The sequence below is a fragment of the Siphateles boraxobius genome, unplaced genomic scaffold (genome assembly GCF_051911475.1).
Source record: "Siphateles boraxobius isolate OS27281-9 unplaced genomic scaffold, OSU_SipBor_1 214, whole genome shotgun sequence".
NCBI classification, from domain to species: domain Eukaryota; kingdom Metazoa; phylum Chordata; class Actinopteri; order Cypriniformes; family Leuciscidae; genus Siphateles; species Siphateles boraxobius.
In genome coordinates this window covers 303,804-320,184 of record NW_027508827.1, presented here as the reverse complement: position 1 = coordinate 320,184, position 16,381 = coordinate 303,804, and the positions used below count along the sequence as shown (strand labels likewise).

At 39.7% G+C, this 16,381-nt stretch overlaps 4 protein-coding genes across 4 annotated transcripts; all 4 read right to left on the bottom strand.

Moving 5' to 3' along the window:
- Nucleotides 1–491: 491 nt before the first annotated feature.
- LOC143746166 (histone H4) lies at nt 492–827 on the bottom strand. The gene has a single exon (XM_077237928.1). The coding sequence runs from the start codon at nt 825–827 to the stop codon at nt 516–518; it is 312 nt and encodes a 103-aa protein (XP_077094043.1). The 3' UTR covers nt 492–515.
- An 819-nt stretch (nt 828–1,646) lies between these two features.
- LOC143746165 (histone H3-like) lies at nt 1,647–2,135 on the bottom strand. Its single transcript, XM_077237927.1, has one exon. It carries the CDS (start codon nt 2,110–2,112, stop codon nt 1,702–1,704), a length of 411 nt encoding a protein of 136 aa, XP_077094042.1. The 5' UTR covers nt 2,113–2,135; the 3' UTR covers nt 1,647–1,701.
- A 763-nt stretch (nt 2,136–2,898) lies between these two features.
- LOC143746206 (histone H2A) lies at nt 2,899–3,357 on the bottom strand. The gene has a single exon (XM_077237968.1). The coding sequence runs from the start codon at nt 3,329–3,331 to the stop codon at nt 2,945–2,947; it is 387 nt and encodes a 128-aa protein (XP_077094083.1). The 5' UTR covers nt 3,332–3,357; the 3' UTR covers nt 2,899–2,944.
- Nucleotides 3,358–7,398: 4,041 nt separating this feature from the next.
- LOC143746196 (heat shock 70 kDa protein-like) lies at nt 7,399–10,230 on the bottom strand. The gene is made up of 2 exons (XM_077237960.1): nt 10,075–10,230; nt 7,399–9,584 (listed from the first exon to the last, which is right to left on the bottom strand). The coding sequence occupies exon 2, from the start codon at nt 9,561–9,563 to the stop codon at nt 7,632–7,634; it is 1,932 nt and encodes a 643-aa protein (XP_077094075.1). The 5' UTR covers nt 9,564–9,584; nt 10,075–10,230; the 3' UTR covers nt 7,399–7,631.
- Between the last annotated feature and the right edge of the window lie 6,151 nt (nt 10,231–16,381).

The window sequence follows — 16,381 nt, the reverse complement described above, 5'->3', positions numbered from 1 at the left end:
ATCACGAGTGGATCGAGGGCCAATCACAGGTGGTTAAATAATAGCCCCGCCCACCGCCCCATGTTTGAACGACAGTGTTACCTATGTTTCATTTCACGCTCTTTTTATTTATAGATTTTAGTAATATTCTGATAAAATAAGCGGTTTTAGACACAGTGTGCACAATGGTTTAATTAAAACCCATTATAACCACATTTCAAGGAGTTTAGGAGAAAAGAGATCAATAATGGTCAGACTCCCTTTAAAAGCAGATTTTTCTCAGAACTTCATTGATTCATGAAACCGTTGTTAAAAGTTAAACCACAGTAATAGCAAATAAAAGCCAATTTGAATAACAAAATAATACATGTATCATACGCAATACGTAACCCTAAACTCTCGATGATAACGTGTAACAACTTTATTAAAAAAAAATAAGTTTTGACAAAAACTGCTAAAACATGGACTCTTTAAATGAGAAGATGTGTGGCTCTTAAAAGAGCCGTTGGTTCGTCAGTTTCTCCTGTGTCAGGCGTTTATCCCCCGAAGCCGTACAAGGTGCGTCCCTGTCGCTTCAGCGCGTACACGACATCCATGGCGGTGACGGTCTTTCTCTTGGCGTGCTCAGTGTAGGTGACGGCATCGCGGATCACGTTCTCCAGAAACACCTTCAACACACCGCGGGTCTCCTCGTAGATCAGCCCGGAGATGCGCTTGACGCCGCCGCGGCGAGCCAGACGCCGAATAGCGGGTTTGGTGATTCCCTGAATGTTATCACGCAGTACTTTACGGTGACGCTTCGCGCCTCCTTTACCGAGCCCTTTCCCGCCTTTACCTCTTCCAGACATGGTAAGGAGATATAGTACTGATAGTGTAGAATGGAATGGATGATCAGTGTTGAAGGGATGCAATTTACACTTGCTTACAGGACCTGACAGAAAGCAGCACCGCGTCACATAGGGCGCGCCCCTCCCCCAAAATATAGAGCGCGAAAAATGTAACCGCCACTCCGATCTGCAGGAGCCTTTCCCTTGTTTTATATCAAATATTTAATTAATCATTTCTTCAAATAATATAATATATAGTAGAACTGGTTAAGGCTCAGTGCTGTTCTACAAGCTCAGCAAAGTAAACAAAGAGGGACACGAGATATAAAAATACCAATATTGCTTATAGTAAAATTGTTAATAGTGACATCTAATTATGCCCAATCTCTCTCTGTGTATGCGTGATAGTCTGAAACTAAAACGTAAATGTTCAATAAATCCTACATTATAGGGACAAAATATTCCCACAACGATGGCAATATCTGAAATCCTTGTCCAGTTCAGATTCACGCATATAATGGTTTTGTGTGTATAAAGTAATATGCATATACATAATGAAAACATTTATAACATGAATTTGTTTCTGCTTAATGAAAACAAGCACATTGGAATCATGTAGTTGTGTTAATCACTGGCTGTCTGATCCAAATGCCATAAACTCTGATCAAATGAAACAGAAGTGGCCAATTGCATATTTGAGGAAACAGTATAACCGCACATTTTCCCACCCTCATAATAGCCCAAATCTATCTTTTACTGAAATCAGATCCCACACTGCACTGGGTCTTGTTTTTTTATATTCTACGTCAAAGTTGAAATTGTCTCGTTTATAGTAAATGATGTGGCTCTTAAAAGAGCCGTTGGGGTTTGACGCGCGTGCACAGCAGTTGCGGGTTTAAGCGCGCTCTCCGCGGATGCGGCGCGCCAGCTGGATGTCCTTGGGCATGATGGTGACTCTCTTGGCGTGGATGGCGCACAGGTTGGTGTCCTCAAACAGACCCACCAGATAAGCCTCGCTGGACTCCTGCAGGGCCATGACCGCGGAGCTCTGGAAGCGCAGGTCCGTCTTGAAGTCCTGGGCGATTTCTCTCACCAGCCGCTGGAAAGGCAGTTTGCGGATCAGCAGCTCGGTGGACTTCTGATAGCGACGGATCTCCCGCAGAGCCACGGTCCCGGGCCGGTACCGATGGGGCTTCTTGACGCCGCCGGTGGCGGGCGCGCTCTTCCGCGCTGCTTTAGTCGCGAGCTGCTTCCTCGGGGCTTTGCCACCGGTGGATTTACGAGCGGTCTGCTTAGTTCTTGCCATCGATGCAGTTTCTCCTCTCTCGGTCCTGCTTGAGCTGGAAATGCCGCTTTCTGTTACACGCCTGTTTTTATAGCATTGGACCGTCACGAGCTCACAGTGTCACGATGATGCAGAGGCTTGTGATTGGCTAGTGTGTGACGTGTGCTTATGACTGCAAGCCAATGACTGCGCGTTTCTTATTTTCAAGCAAGCGGAGTGTTTCCCGCTCGAGATGCTTTGTTCTGTTTACTATTTTGCTCATCAATCAAACCTATAGGCTTTATTCTCAAACCTCACGTGGCTTTATTTATTTGTTCTGAATTACTCGCCTTAATTCCCAGCGATTGTGCAGATCTCGGATCAAAACAAAATCACATTACAGTCTGTATAAAATCACTGCTGTCAAATAAGACACACTACCCATCCGTCTGTAAAATAAAGGATCGTTCAGTAGAGCAGAGGACCCACAGTAACATTGTTTAGTTTGTTATACTAGAAAACCACAGAAGCACAGATGTATTTTGCTTTTTACTTTGGATATAGTAAGGTCACATACATTACCAGAGCTTAGTAGACACGTATATTTATTATTAGAGAAGATGGATTGGGGGCAGCAACATTTCACACGGTCTCTGCTAAACATACTAGGGGATTATCATACGTTTACGATAGGCATGCACACATTTTGGCTACTATAATTACATTGCAGAATAAGCATAGAATAGATTAATGGTCACTTTTTCTCAACCAAGAGAGATTTAAGTGTTGGTAAATGTCGTGAAAAGCGCTCTCTTTCAGATCAGATGAGTGGCTCTTAAAAGAGCCGTTGTTCGTCAGTGAGGGACCGGAGCGGTTATTTGCCCTTGGCGGGCTTCTCGGTCTTCTTGGGCAGCAGCACGGCCTGGATGTTGGGCAACACGCCGCCCTGAGCGATGGTCACTCCGCCCAGAAGCTTGTTCAGCTCCTCGTCATTGCGCACCGCCAGCTGCAGGTGCCGGGGGATGATGCGGGTCTTCTTGTTGTCCCGAGCGGCGTTTCCAGCCAACTCCAGGATCTCCGCGGTCAGATACTCGAGCACAGCCGCCAGATACACAGGAGCTCCGGCACCGACGCGCTCGGCGTAGTTGCCTTTGCGGAGGAGCCTGTGGACACGACCGACGGGGAACTGCAGTCCTGCCCTGGACGAGCGAGTCTTGGCCTTTGCTCGAGCTTTGCCGCCGGTTTTACCTCTGCCGCTCATTTTTATATTCTGTTACTAAAACTTTCACAGTGGAAGTGAACAGAATGAAGATAAACGCCTCCACATACTGTCTTTAACCGAGAGCGGGAGTCGCCCATTGGCTTAGAGTCTGTTAAAATTTAAACCAATCACTGAACATCGCTCCAAAGCCCAACGCCCTTTCTGGCGGGAATATTTATGCACAAGTATTTGTGACGGTTAAGACCATGCAGTTAAATAATATTAAAAGGACTGATTGGTATTAAAGGTCATTTTACTAATCACCATGTCAAACATATATTGTAAAACTGCTGTTATATGAGCAGACATATCTGAATAGCTATGGCTGGACAGCAGGCTCAACAAATAGGCATCAGTAATATCAATATTAGCCCCACAGTGGCTCTGCCAGTCTATCCACCTCGGTTCTTCTCAATGCCAACAGTTGATTTGCAAATACTTTAGCTAATAAATGAAAACCAGAAAAAATGTTCCAAAAGAGACAATAGTGCAGCAGTATTTAAAAACTAAACACTTTATATGTTTTGCAGATTTATACAGATGCTTCTAAAGACCCAGAAACTGGGCGTACAGACACTGACGTATATTCCTCACTTTAAATCTGCAAAAAGAACTGCTAACAATATATTAGTATATGCAACTGAGACGGCGACTATTCAGAGAGCCTTACAGTGGGTAGAAGAAATCAAACCTACAACAGTACTTACACACAACTTCCACAGTTATATTGAATGGGACATCTGAATAGGGAAGATATATTAATAGAAGTAGTTTGTAGAGAATCTGCCAAATGAGAATTAGAGTCAAATTTCTATGCGTGCCAAAATTTACTTACAAATATAGACATACACAGACATTTGAGTGAACCAGAAATTAAAGGTTAAGTTAAATTAGCTGTCAGAGAGATGGGATAAAGGAAACAAAGGACAATTGTATAATATACACAAACAAGTTGGCCATGTAAGAACTGATTATGGTAATGGAAAGGATGATGCAGTTATATCTCGATTGAGAATTGGACACTCTACTCTTAATAAATCTCTCCAGATGATAGGAAAACATCCATCCGGTCAGTGTAATCATTGTGGACTTCCAGTGTAAAGCATGTGCTGAATAACTGTAGGGCAAGTGAAAGACTCAGGAAAAAGAGGAATTAAAATCTGCTGGCATTAATTCTCTGACATTACAGAATGTGCTAAACACTTCTAATAACGGTTATAAAGCTCTTATACATTTCATGAAAATAACAAAGTTATATAGGCCTAATAGAATATAGGTGGAATTTTTTGTTGTTGTTGTATTATTATTATTTTCCCATGATATCATCCCCTCACACTCCACATACGGATTACGCACCATGAACTGGTTTACCAACCGCCATAAAACATCAAAAGAAGAATAAGAAATACTAAAAGAGTGCTGGTATGTGAATGATAATGTCACACGTTTTTTGTAGGACAGCAACTAGAGATGTTAAGAGGACATTACAGAAACTCCAGTCAGTTCCTCTATTGTAATAGCATATATTGTTTGCTTCCAGCGCCGCCGCTCCATCACGCACTGTGTGAAGGCCACCAAAAATATAAGCATAATGAAAAACCAATCATCATATCATAATAATTATGATGCAGATATTATTTCAGTATAGAAATATTATTAGGCAATTTTTAGGGATGTATATAACAAAACTGGCGGAACAAGAGTATTTATTTGCTCTAGATAGTAACGATGGCGCCTGAGCCTCATTCTGGAGCACAGACTGGCAGTGCTGCAGGATCATACAGTGTGTGTGTGTGTGTGTGTGTGTGTGTGTGTGTGTGTGTGTGTGTGTGTGTGTGTGTGTGTGTGTGTGTGTGTGTGTGTGTGTGTGTGTGTGTGTGCGTCTGTGTGTGTGTGTGTCACTCTCCAGCGCCTCATGGCCTCAGTGCTATTAATAGGCAAAAAGGTTCTGTCTCACAAGCGCCCTCTGCACATTTGCTAGCACAGTAGACCTCATTGAATGGTAAACCTGAGTTTCAGACAGATTAAACGGTTATTTATTTATGTAACCCCATTGGCAAGTTCTAGGGTTTTATTTCTTGTTGCAAGCAACAACAAAAAAAAAGAAAAAGAAAAAAATCAGATACACTACAAGAGAGATTCTCTGAAAATGATTTTACACAGTTTTGCTTCTCAGGAGGATGTTGCCTTTGGCATGCTCAGCTGGGGTTAAAATACACTTTTTCCGTTATAGGCCTATTATCAACTTCACTGACACTGTCAGATGTGAACAAAATTTTAACTGAATTGAGCTGGATAATGACTCGTCTCCTGTAGAGCTGCTTTATTGAACCGGTTTCATAATTTATGAATTCTCCAGTGTCAAAGCAGCTTCACAGTAATAAACTGGAAAACAACAATCTGCATTATACAAAGTGCTATATAAATAAACATGACAACTTGTCATTTTTCAGAAATGTGAAAAAAAAAATTCTGATTAAGAAAATCAATTTTGCAATGAATCGCTTTGCTTCGCTGCATATTTTTGAAAAATCTCCCTTTCTCTATCTCTAATACTCACCCTGTAGTGTGGTGTGTGTGTGTGTGTGTGTGTGTGTGTGTGTGTGTGTGTGTGTGTGTGTGTGTGTGTGTGTGTGTGTGTGTGTGTGTGTGTGTGTGTGTGTTCAGTACTAATGTCCAAAGCATAGTTTCTCTGCTGCATTAACGATGGCAGTTACAACGGGCGAGATGTTAAAGATTTTAAATTGCCATGATGTGGCGTCTCTCGTATGCACCTCGTATGCACACACACACACACACACATTTAGGATTCCTAACTCTTTTATCACCTTGAATCAGTTGCCCATATTGTAAATGGCTGTAATATGTACAAAGGGTTACACAGCACGCCATGACCGTATTGTAGATCTCATTGCAAGTGCTGTTCAAAACATATTTCCAAAAAATATGCCTATGTATAAACATTCACGAGTAATACCGGACTGGTTTAACAGCTCTGATGATTTGTTTAGAAACATCCCTAACACCCCTGACGTTGTGCTCATGGATACAGATAGATAGGAGGTGCTAGTCCTTGAAATAGGTTGTGCTTATGATTTGTATATGGACATAGCCTTTTTTAGAAAAAATGACTAAATACCAACCCCTCCTTGCAAAGATTAGTGACCTAGGCTATGCATGTAAGTTTGTGGCATTGATATTTGGCAGCCTGGGACATGTCCACAAATCGGCTGTTAGTGGACTGAGACTGGCAGGGCTACCCAAAGGAAAGTCTAAACAGCTGGCAAAATTTTGCTCTATATCTGCTGTGATAGGCAGCCTTGCTGTGTGGCGTAAGAGATGCTTTATGTACCCTTGAATGTCAAAGCTGTGTTATCTCTGAGAATATTTGAACCCTTTCTGTAAGAAATTTGATTGGTGGATTCAAATAAAGAAATCAAATGTGTGTGTGTGTGTGTGTGTGTGTGTGTGTGTGTGTGTGTGTGTGTGTGTGTGTGTGTGTGTGTGTGTGTGTGTGTGTGTGTGTGTGTGTGTGTGTGTGTGTGTGTGTGTGTCTGGCTGTTGCATGATGTCATACTTGTCTGTGAAAATACTCACTAACCCCTCTTAAGATAGGAAAATGTCCTAATGTTTATTTTTGGCATATTCTACTCTGACTTTAGAGTAACATTTTCATTAACATGATTAACATGCTTAAATATGATTTGTCTTGCAGTCTGTAGTTTAGGGTGAGATTTTACCTTCATCTTACACCTCAACAATTTTTTTTTTTTTTCAAAATTATTTTTTCATTATATCTTCACAATACATTAAAACTCTTACCAGGAACACAAAACACCAAGGTCAGTAAACTTGTCTGAAATCTGTTTAAGAACAGCTGCAATGTAAAATAAACAAACTGCGTAACAACAACAGAACAAAATAACTGAACTTATATTAACAAATTAAAAAAGTGCACATTTCATTTCATATGGTTGCAAGTGTGTTTGTGAAGAGTGTAAGAAAGAGAGCACTTTACACATGTTAACTACTATAACTGAAAAAAGAAACCACATGACTAGACCTTCTGAATGAGAAAACATTTAATATTTAATAAAAAAAACTTGAACAATGTTCATTGTCCATAAAAGATAATCATGCTTTTATTATTTACATCTTAACAGTATATACAAATTGAGTACATAAAATACAGTAGTTTAGGATTCATTAATATTAGACTATTAGAGCAGCAATGTCATTTAAAAAATCCTTGCTCAAAGTTTAAGTGAGTTCTGACACATGACATATATCAGTGATAGCTTTAATCCACCTCTTCAATAGTGGGTCCCTGGGAAGCGGCCCCTGGCCCGCCGCGTGCCTGAGCTCCACAGCCTCCAGCCGGCGTCCCGTCCTGATAAAGCTTAGTGATGATTGGGTTGCAGACTTTCTCCAGCTCCTTCAGCTGATGTTCATACTCCTCCTTATCCGCCAGCTGGTTGCTCTCTAGCCAGCTGATGGCGTCGTTGCATTTCTCAATGACTTTCTTCTTGTCATCCTCACTGATCTTGCCTTTCAGGTTCTCCTCTTCCACACTGCTCTTCATGTTGAAGGCGTACGACTCCAGGGAGTTTTTGGCAGCAATCTTCTCTCTTTGCAGATCATCTTCAGCTTTGTACTTGTCTGCGTCCTGCACCATCCTCTCAATCTCCTCTTTGCTCAGTCTGCCCTTGTCATTGGTGATGGTGATCTTGTTCTCTTTTCCAGTGCTTTTGTCCACCGCCGACACATTTAGGATTCCGTTGGCGTCAATATCAAAGGTCACTTCAATCTGCGGGACTCCACGTGGTGCAGGTGGAATTCCTGTGAGCTCAAATTTACCCAGCAGGTTGTTGTCTTTTGTCATGGCCCTCTCTCCCTCATACACCTGGATCAGGACCCCGGGCTGGTTGTCGGAGTAGGTGGTGAAGGTCTGGGTCTGTTTGGTGGGGATGGTGGTGTTGCGTTTGATGAGGGCCGTCATGACTCCACCTGCAGTCTCGAGGCCCAAAGATAGTGGCGCAACATCCAGCAGCAGCAGGTCCTGGACATTTCCAGATGTGTCACCCATGAGGATGGCGGCTTGTACCGCTGCACCATAAGCCACTGCCTCATCTGGGTTGATGCTCTTGTTCAAGTCCCTGCCGTTGAAAAAATCCTGCAGAATCTTCTGGACCTTTGGGATTCTTGTGGAACCACCAACCAACACAATATCATGGATCTGAGACTTGTCCATCTTGGCGTCTCTCAGGGCTTTCTCCACAGGCTCAAGTGTTCCCCTGAAGAGGTCTGAGCACATCTCTTCAAAGCGTGCTCTGGTGATGGACGTGTAGAAGTCAATGCCCTCGTACAGTGAGTCGATCTCAACGCTGGCCTGAGAGCTGGAGGAGAGGGTTCTCTTGGCTCGCTCGCACGCTGTCCGCAGCCTCCTCAGTGCTCTCTTGCTCTGACTGATGTCCTTCTTGTGCTTCCTCTTGAACTCTTCTACAAAGTGATTCACCATGCGGTTGTCAAAGTCCTCGCCACCCAGATGAGTGTCTCCGGCTGTGGCCTTCACCTCAAAGATGCCATCTTCAATGGTCAGGATGGACACGTCAAAGGTGCCTCCACCCAGGTCAAAGATCAGGACGTTGCGTTCTGCTCCTTTGCCTTTGTCAAGGCCGTAGGCGATGGCGGCAGCCGTGGGCTCGTTGATGATTCTGAGGACATTGAGCCCAGCGATCACTCCAGCGTCTTTAGTGGCTTGCCTCTGCGAGTCATTGAAATAGGCAGGAACTGTGACGACTGCATTTGTCACCTTCTGCCCCAGATAAGCTTCAGCAATCTCCTTCATCTTCATCAAGACCATAGAGGAAATTTCTTCGGGATTAAATGTCTTGTTTTCTCCTTTGTATTCGACTTGAACCTGTGGCTTTCCGCTATCACTAACGACTTGGAAGGACCAGTGCTTCATGTCAGACTGCACTACTGGGTCATCAAACTTCCTGCCAATCAGCCTCTTGGCATCAAACACGGTGTTGTTGGGGTTCATGGCCACCTGGTTTTTAGCTGCATCTCCAATGAGCCTCTCTGTGTCAGTGAAGGCAACATAGCTGGGTGTTGTTCTGTTCCCCTGGTCATTGGCGATGATCTCCACTTTTCCATGCTGAAACACCCCCACACAGGAGTAGGTGGTGCCCAGGTCAATGCCAATGGCTACTCCTTTTGCTGATGACATGTCTTGGTTACTAGTTAAAAACTAGGAAAACACAAAAAAGAAAAATAAGAATTTTTCTGAATATATATAAATATATACTATTGTACAAAGAAAATAGGTATTGTACTCTTAGAGTATAATAGTAACAAACTGTTTTTCTTAATGCAAAAATAAAGTGTAACAGTGAATACAGTGGACAGTTGCATAAACTGCTCAGACTAGTCTTACATCTAAATTTCTCTTTTAAGTTACATAAAGTTACATAAAATGGTAGATCAGTCTAATTTGAATTCAAAATTCACTTAAATCTTGGTAAACTGCTGGTTGGTCAGACTAGTTCATAAGATACAGTCAGTCTTAAAGTTTATGCAACTGGCCTCCTGCTTGTTTATTCAGGAGATAGACTCTCTGCATGTAATAAAATAGTAACATACAAAGCAAATATTGAAACATATTAAGTAGATGCATGAGTGGTACTAGGCTACACAATGCATTTAACCTAGACCCTAAAGTAAAATAAATGTAGACTTACCGTAGAGCGACTCTTCAATAAAATTAATTTACACCTCGTCACGGAAAAAGTCAATACAGACTAGGGTTTTTATCGCTAGATTCACAGATCGCTTTTCTTCTGATGAGTTTCGTATTATCTGCCACCCATCCGCTCTTTAAATACACCAGAGCGCGCACTCGATACATTTCTGGAAAAGTCCAGTGAATCAGACCAATCAAAACACAGAAAGCGGCCGCGTCACGTCAGCGCTCAACTGAGAGGAAGTTTCTGGATGCTCCCGGAACTGTGCTGTGAAATTACGCCAAACAGAGAAGAAAAGTCAAATTAATTGCAATGAACTATAAATATATGTCTTTAGCTATCATAGTTGAGTGCTTGATAATTACGTGAAATATGAAAAAGGTGGGGTATTAAACTTTCTAGTCTGGTTGCTTTATCAAAGAGTAATAGATAAAAAATAAAATGGCATAAGGCCTCCCTGCAGTTATTCTAAAACAAGTCTTTTATATAAGAGCTAGTGCTTTTAACTATATGGTTTAAGTTTGTAAATCGCGCAATGATTGTTAACTGATTATGATTGTTAAAAAAATAGGATAAACAATATATTCATGCCTGATTAACTAAATTAATCTGAAATTCCAGATAGCCTACCTCTATGTTTAATAGACCATTTGAACATGCAGCTTTTAGTTTGCTGATTAATTAAATTGACATCCACCCAGCTAGGTTTTATTTTGGGCACTGATGCACTTAACAGTCCATAGCCTACATAAATTAATTTAGTAGCCATTAATGAACTATGCGTTTACAATACATTCACCGTTACATGAGGTTAGGTGTCTTGTGTGCCAAAATTGTTCAACATTTGAGAAAGAATAATGGGTGAAATGGGAGAAAAACAAATAACGCCCTGAATGCAGTTAACAGTGACATCTGCTGACAATAGAGCAGAATGACAAAACGTGCCACAAAGTCACAAATGTTCCAGAATAATCCAATCATCCCCGCAGTCAAACAGAAACGCAAAACCAGCGCCGCCGCTCCATCACGCGCTGTGCGCCTTTTACAGTCTATAGCTGTGTGTAGAGCACCACAAATAGCCAAACCAAAAATAAAGCATCTAATCATAGTCATAATAATTATAATGCCGATATTATTTCAGCATATAAATATTATTAGGCACTTTTTAGGGATATAACAAATAAAGAGTATATAATTGCTCTAGATAGTAACGATGGCGGCACTGGTTGCTTCCCACACCTCAAGTCTATTTTTATCTTTAATATACGGTTAAGAATTATAAATCTGCATCTAAGAAGGTTGTTGTTCAACAGTGTGTATAAAACTCCTCAATGCTCCAGATGGATCAGAGAATCAGGATATTCAGCTTCAGCATTTATTCAGAGAGAGAGTCAGCATTCAGAAGAGGATCAGTTTTTACAACAGATAATGGAGATTGTATTAGCTATTCAAAGAGTGCAGGAAGTTAAGCCAATAATATTTGTTCAGACTCTGTTTGTACTCACCCTCCTCAAGTCATCAAGACTTTCTTCTTTCAGACGAATACAATTTCCGACAAGTTATATTACAAAATGTCCCGGCTCTTTCAAGATGTAGTTGAGACGCTTTTTGCGTTTTGATTTTTCACACAAAAATAGATACTCAAAAGAAGTGGATTTCCACATGACATTTCATTAGCTTGTACACTAAGATATTATCAATCAATAATACCCATACGGAGTTTATATTTTCCACAATTAGCTCTTAAAAATAAGGTGCTTTTTTGTCTCAACTGTATTGATATGTGGTCCAGTTGAGACAGTACCATGGTACAGTTGAGACACCCATTTTTAATGATGTAAAGGTAACTTACCGTTTCATTGCAAATATAATAAATAAAGACAAATAAAGAAAATAACAATTGGGCAACATGTTTATTTATTCATCCATTTAAATGCATTAATTGTATTTAAATTAGCACTGGTTAAAATATATAAAACAGGAACAATATATTTAATATATTCATTAATAATAGGCTACACAGTTTAAATATCACAAATATCAAATTTTATTTTCATTTGCGTCCTATGCTGGCTAATTACGACGTTTAACCTGCATAACACTGAACAACTAAACAGCGTTTCTTATAAAACTTATAAAAAGTGAGGCAAGTGGCTGCATTGGATGTTTTAGGTTGAGTCAACTTGCAGCCTTTAAGTATATTGAACACTTTAACATTACTTAATATGAACGCAATAAAATCAAGTTGAGTTAACTAATAATACTAATATTACTCAGTTAGATAAACCTACTATTATTGGTACAGGTAATGTTTTTATAGTTTGCTACAAGTAACCTGCACTCATTTTAATTAGGTTTTATGAACTTTATTTTCTTAGTAAAATTAACTTAAACATATGTGAATAAACATTTTAATTGAGTCATGGATATAACCTCAGAAAATAAATCTAAATGTGTATATTCTAAGCAGTTCAGTGATTAACTTTACATAAACAGAATTTGTCAATAACAATTACAAATTCAATTGAAGAAAAAGATGAGAAGATAGATTGAAGACAATAACATTTATTCAATGTTAACCATTGTCACTTTTAACAGTGACTACAAAACAGCAAATATATGTGGCCGCACATGTACAGTATAATATAAAACACTGTATAAGTGTATTTTCAACCTGTTCTGAACCGTACTGTGAAATATCCAAACTGCCCAATCTGCAATGTTTGGATAAAGGTAAATGTGAGCCATAACATCACATTGTATCACATACGAACTGCAATGTAAAAAATTATTACAGTATTTCTATATTTTGAACAAAATTGTGCACACAACAATGTTGAGAATATACCTCATGAGGTAATGATCGGCACAGAACACAGTCCAAAGTCCACATTAATTAAGGCACTGAACAATGAACACAAAAGGAAATAACCTGAGCAACTCGTACCTGTCAAATGAGTCTTAAAGGGATACTCCACTTTTTTTGGAAATTGGCTCATTTTACAACTCTCTCTGAGTTAAACAGTTGAGTTTTACCGTTTTCTAATCCATTCAGCCGATCTCCGGGTCTGGGGGTACCTCTTTTAGTATAGTTTAGCATATAGATCATTGAATTGGATTAGACTATTAGCAGCTCTCTTAAAAAAATTACCAAAGAGTTTCGATATTTTTCCTATTTAAAACTTGACTCTTCTGTTACATCGTGTACCAAGACCAACGGAAAATGAAAAGTTGCAATTTTCTAGGCCGATATGGCTAGGAACTATACTCCCATTCCTGCGTAATAATCAAGAAACTTTGCTGCCGTACCATGAGTGCAGCGGCACAATGATATAACGCAGCTGTGGACTATTTCAGGCGCTGCGTTATATCATTGTGCCGCTGCACTCATGGTAAGGCGGCGAGTGTTTCTTGATTATTACGCAGGAATGAGAGTGTAGTTCCTAGCCATATCGGCCTAGAAAATTGCAACTTTTCATTTTCCGTTGGTCTTGGTACACGATGTAACAGAAGAGTCAAGTTTTAAATAGGAAAAATATCGAAACTCTTTGGTAATTTTTTTAAGAGAGCTGCTAATAGTCTAATCCAATTCAATGATCTATATGCTAAACTATACTAAAAGAGGTACCCGCAGACCCGGAGATCGGCTGAATGGATTCGAAAACGGTAAAACTCGTTTGTTTTGTAAAATGAGCCTATTTCCAAAAAAAGTGAAGTGTCCCTGGAATGTTAAAAGCTGAAGTTTGTATTTAGTAAACTCACCTACCAAAGTGATACATTTTTTTCAAATGATGGCAAACAATGGCACATGCCATTGAGAAATCATCTATGACAACTTAGTGAGGAGATTAGCATACTTGGATGATGGCTTGGGACGCATGGGGTCCAATCCCACAAAAAGCCTCTGATATATCTCAAAAGTATACACCAGTTTTGAGTGATACTTGAGGTCGAGAGCATAGGTAAGTCCAAACAGGAGGCAGCATGCTTTAGACAGGTGTGGCACACCTCTGACCACGGGCTGTCCTTCTATCATAATACCAATCGTGTCGGGATGATGGCACATGTACATTTTCAGTGGGCAACTGCCAAGCTCAGCGTGCACCTCTGTGTCAGCACGATTCCATTGGTGAAGACAAAAAAGAATCAAGAGTCAGACAAACGGGTAATGAGAGGAATATAGCAGACCGGTAGAAGACATAAGACAGAAAGTCATAATTGTACTTTTGTTGCTAAAGGTAGTGAATACTAGACGGATACTGTGACTAGAGCATGTGACCAGAGTGAAGTCTACCATGACAATGCCATAGAGTGTGGGTACACTGTAAAAAATGAAATGACCATTTGTCCAGCATACTGTGCTTTTTGAGTCACATATATTAGGAATTGTAAATAAATGTGAATCTACATAAAAATGCATGTTAGTCCAACAAAATTCTCCAAAATGTCACAGCTACATGTTAAACAAAGTTTTCTGGACAAACTTTTTTATGTTGTTTAATATATTAAACTATCATAATCTACTGTCTTATTCTGGTTCAAAGGATGCATTACAATGAAACAATGCAATTGGCCTTGCCTGTCCCTGATTGGTCATCACATTACTGTTTATTAAGCTACAAAGTTTAAATATCTTTCAAGAGCAAACGTAATTACCCCTTATCATCAAAATAGTAATACACCCACTAAGCAAAATTATGTTCAAAATACGTCTTTTCGACGTCTTTGTCACAAAGTCGTACGTTACAAGACGTCCACTGAGGATCCAGAATGAATGTTTTTATGATATATATTTTTGACGTGTTCTGTAATGAACGTTCATGGAACCTGTGGAAAATGTGGACATATTTTCAACATAATTTATGCTGTTTCTGGACCAAATTAACACTCTTTGGATGTATTAAATTAAAACTCACATTTATTTCAATGTAATTTTCATTTGAAATTGCAAACCAACTCAGAGTGCGTTTGTTGAAAAATCATGAAAAGAAACTTCACTCACACATTAATAATCGTAATTTACACATTTGGATCGTGAGAGAAATCAGATTCGAACTAGGGACCTTAAGCTGCCTGCCCTAAGTAGAAGACATAAAATATAAATACTTTGACTATTTCTGTCAGATGTCTACAGAAGCTCTTATTGAGAATTAATAGAGGTTTAGATGTTGATATTTATGTTTCATTTGAAGTCACCATTGTGGTAGTTAGTGTTAGCTTTAGTTGGGCTCTTGATCCTCGTACGCCTTGTATTAACTTTTCTTTGACTGCTGTAATTGTGTGGTTGAAAAACAGTTGTAATGGCAAAGAATACCAAGATCAAGTGATATCAGGTTTTCAGGTCCTTGTTGATGACAAAATCATCACAAAACAAACATCTAATGTTGCCTTTTAAATTTACTGTTAATAGTTGGCATTTAAAGCCACCAGCCTTGTGAAACTGTACCATTGGCATCAATAGCATAACAATGATCACATATCCTGATGGTGAATAAAAAGCATGTGCACACGATGTTTTGAGCGGGTGAATCATGTAGTCACACACAGACATTAAGATTTTGCATATGAATCATAACAATGGTGACGATCAAAAAAACTAAAAAGCTTCATGATGCAATGCATGATGGGTAGCTTCATAGTACAAAACTAATTTGTGATTACCAAGCTTTTTTATTTTTATTGTCACCATTGGCACATATGTAAAAATCTTGATGTCTGTGTGCGACTATACTTGATACACTCGCTCAAAACATCGTGTCCACATGCTTTTTAGACACCATCAGAATACATGATCATATTAATGCTATTGGTGTCGATACTACAGTTTCACAAGGCTGGTGGCTATATATGCCAACTATTAACAGTAAATTTAAAAACACAACATTAAATGCTTGTTTTGTACTGATTTCATCAACAAGGACCTGAAAACACCTTATCTCACTTTATCTTGGCATTCTTTGCCATAACAATTGCGTTTTAAAAACAGTTACAGCAGTCAAAGAAAAGATAATACAAGGCGTGCGAGGATCAAGAGCACAACTAAAGCAAACACTGATCACCACAATGGTGACTTCAAATGAAACATAAATATCAACATCTAAACCTCTATTAATTCTCAATAAGAACTTCTGTAGACATCTGACAGAAATAGTCAAAGTATCTGTATTTTATTTCTTCAGCTTAAGGCAGGCAGCTGAAGGTCCCTGGTTCGAATCTGATTTCTCTCACGATATAAAGATGTGTGAATTACAGATGCTAAGATGGACAAAGACACGCAATGTCTGACAGTTGCTTTGCAAATACA

What these genes read in the sequence shown, in the direction of transcription:
- LOC143746206 (XM_077237968.1), bottom strand. Translation starts at nt 3,331, where the DNA reads ATGAGCGGCAGAGGTAAAACCGGCGGCAAAGCTCGAGCAAAGGCCAAG.
- LOC143746166 (XM_077237928.1), bottom strand. Translation starts at nt 827, where the DNA reads ATGTCTGGAAGAGGTAAAGGCGGGAAAGGGCTCGGTAAAGGAGGCGCG.
- LOC143746165 (XM_077237927.1), bottom strand. Translation starts at nt 2,112, where the DNA reads ATGGCAAGAACTAAGCAGACCGCTCGTAAATCCACCGGTGGCAAAGCC.
- LOC143746196 (XM_077237960.1), bottom strand. Translation starts at nt 9,563, where the DNA reads ATGTCATCAGCAAAAGGAGTAGCCATTGGCATTGACCTGGGCACCACC.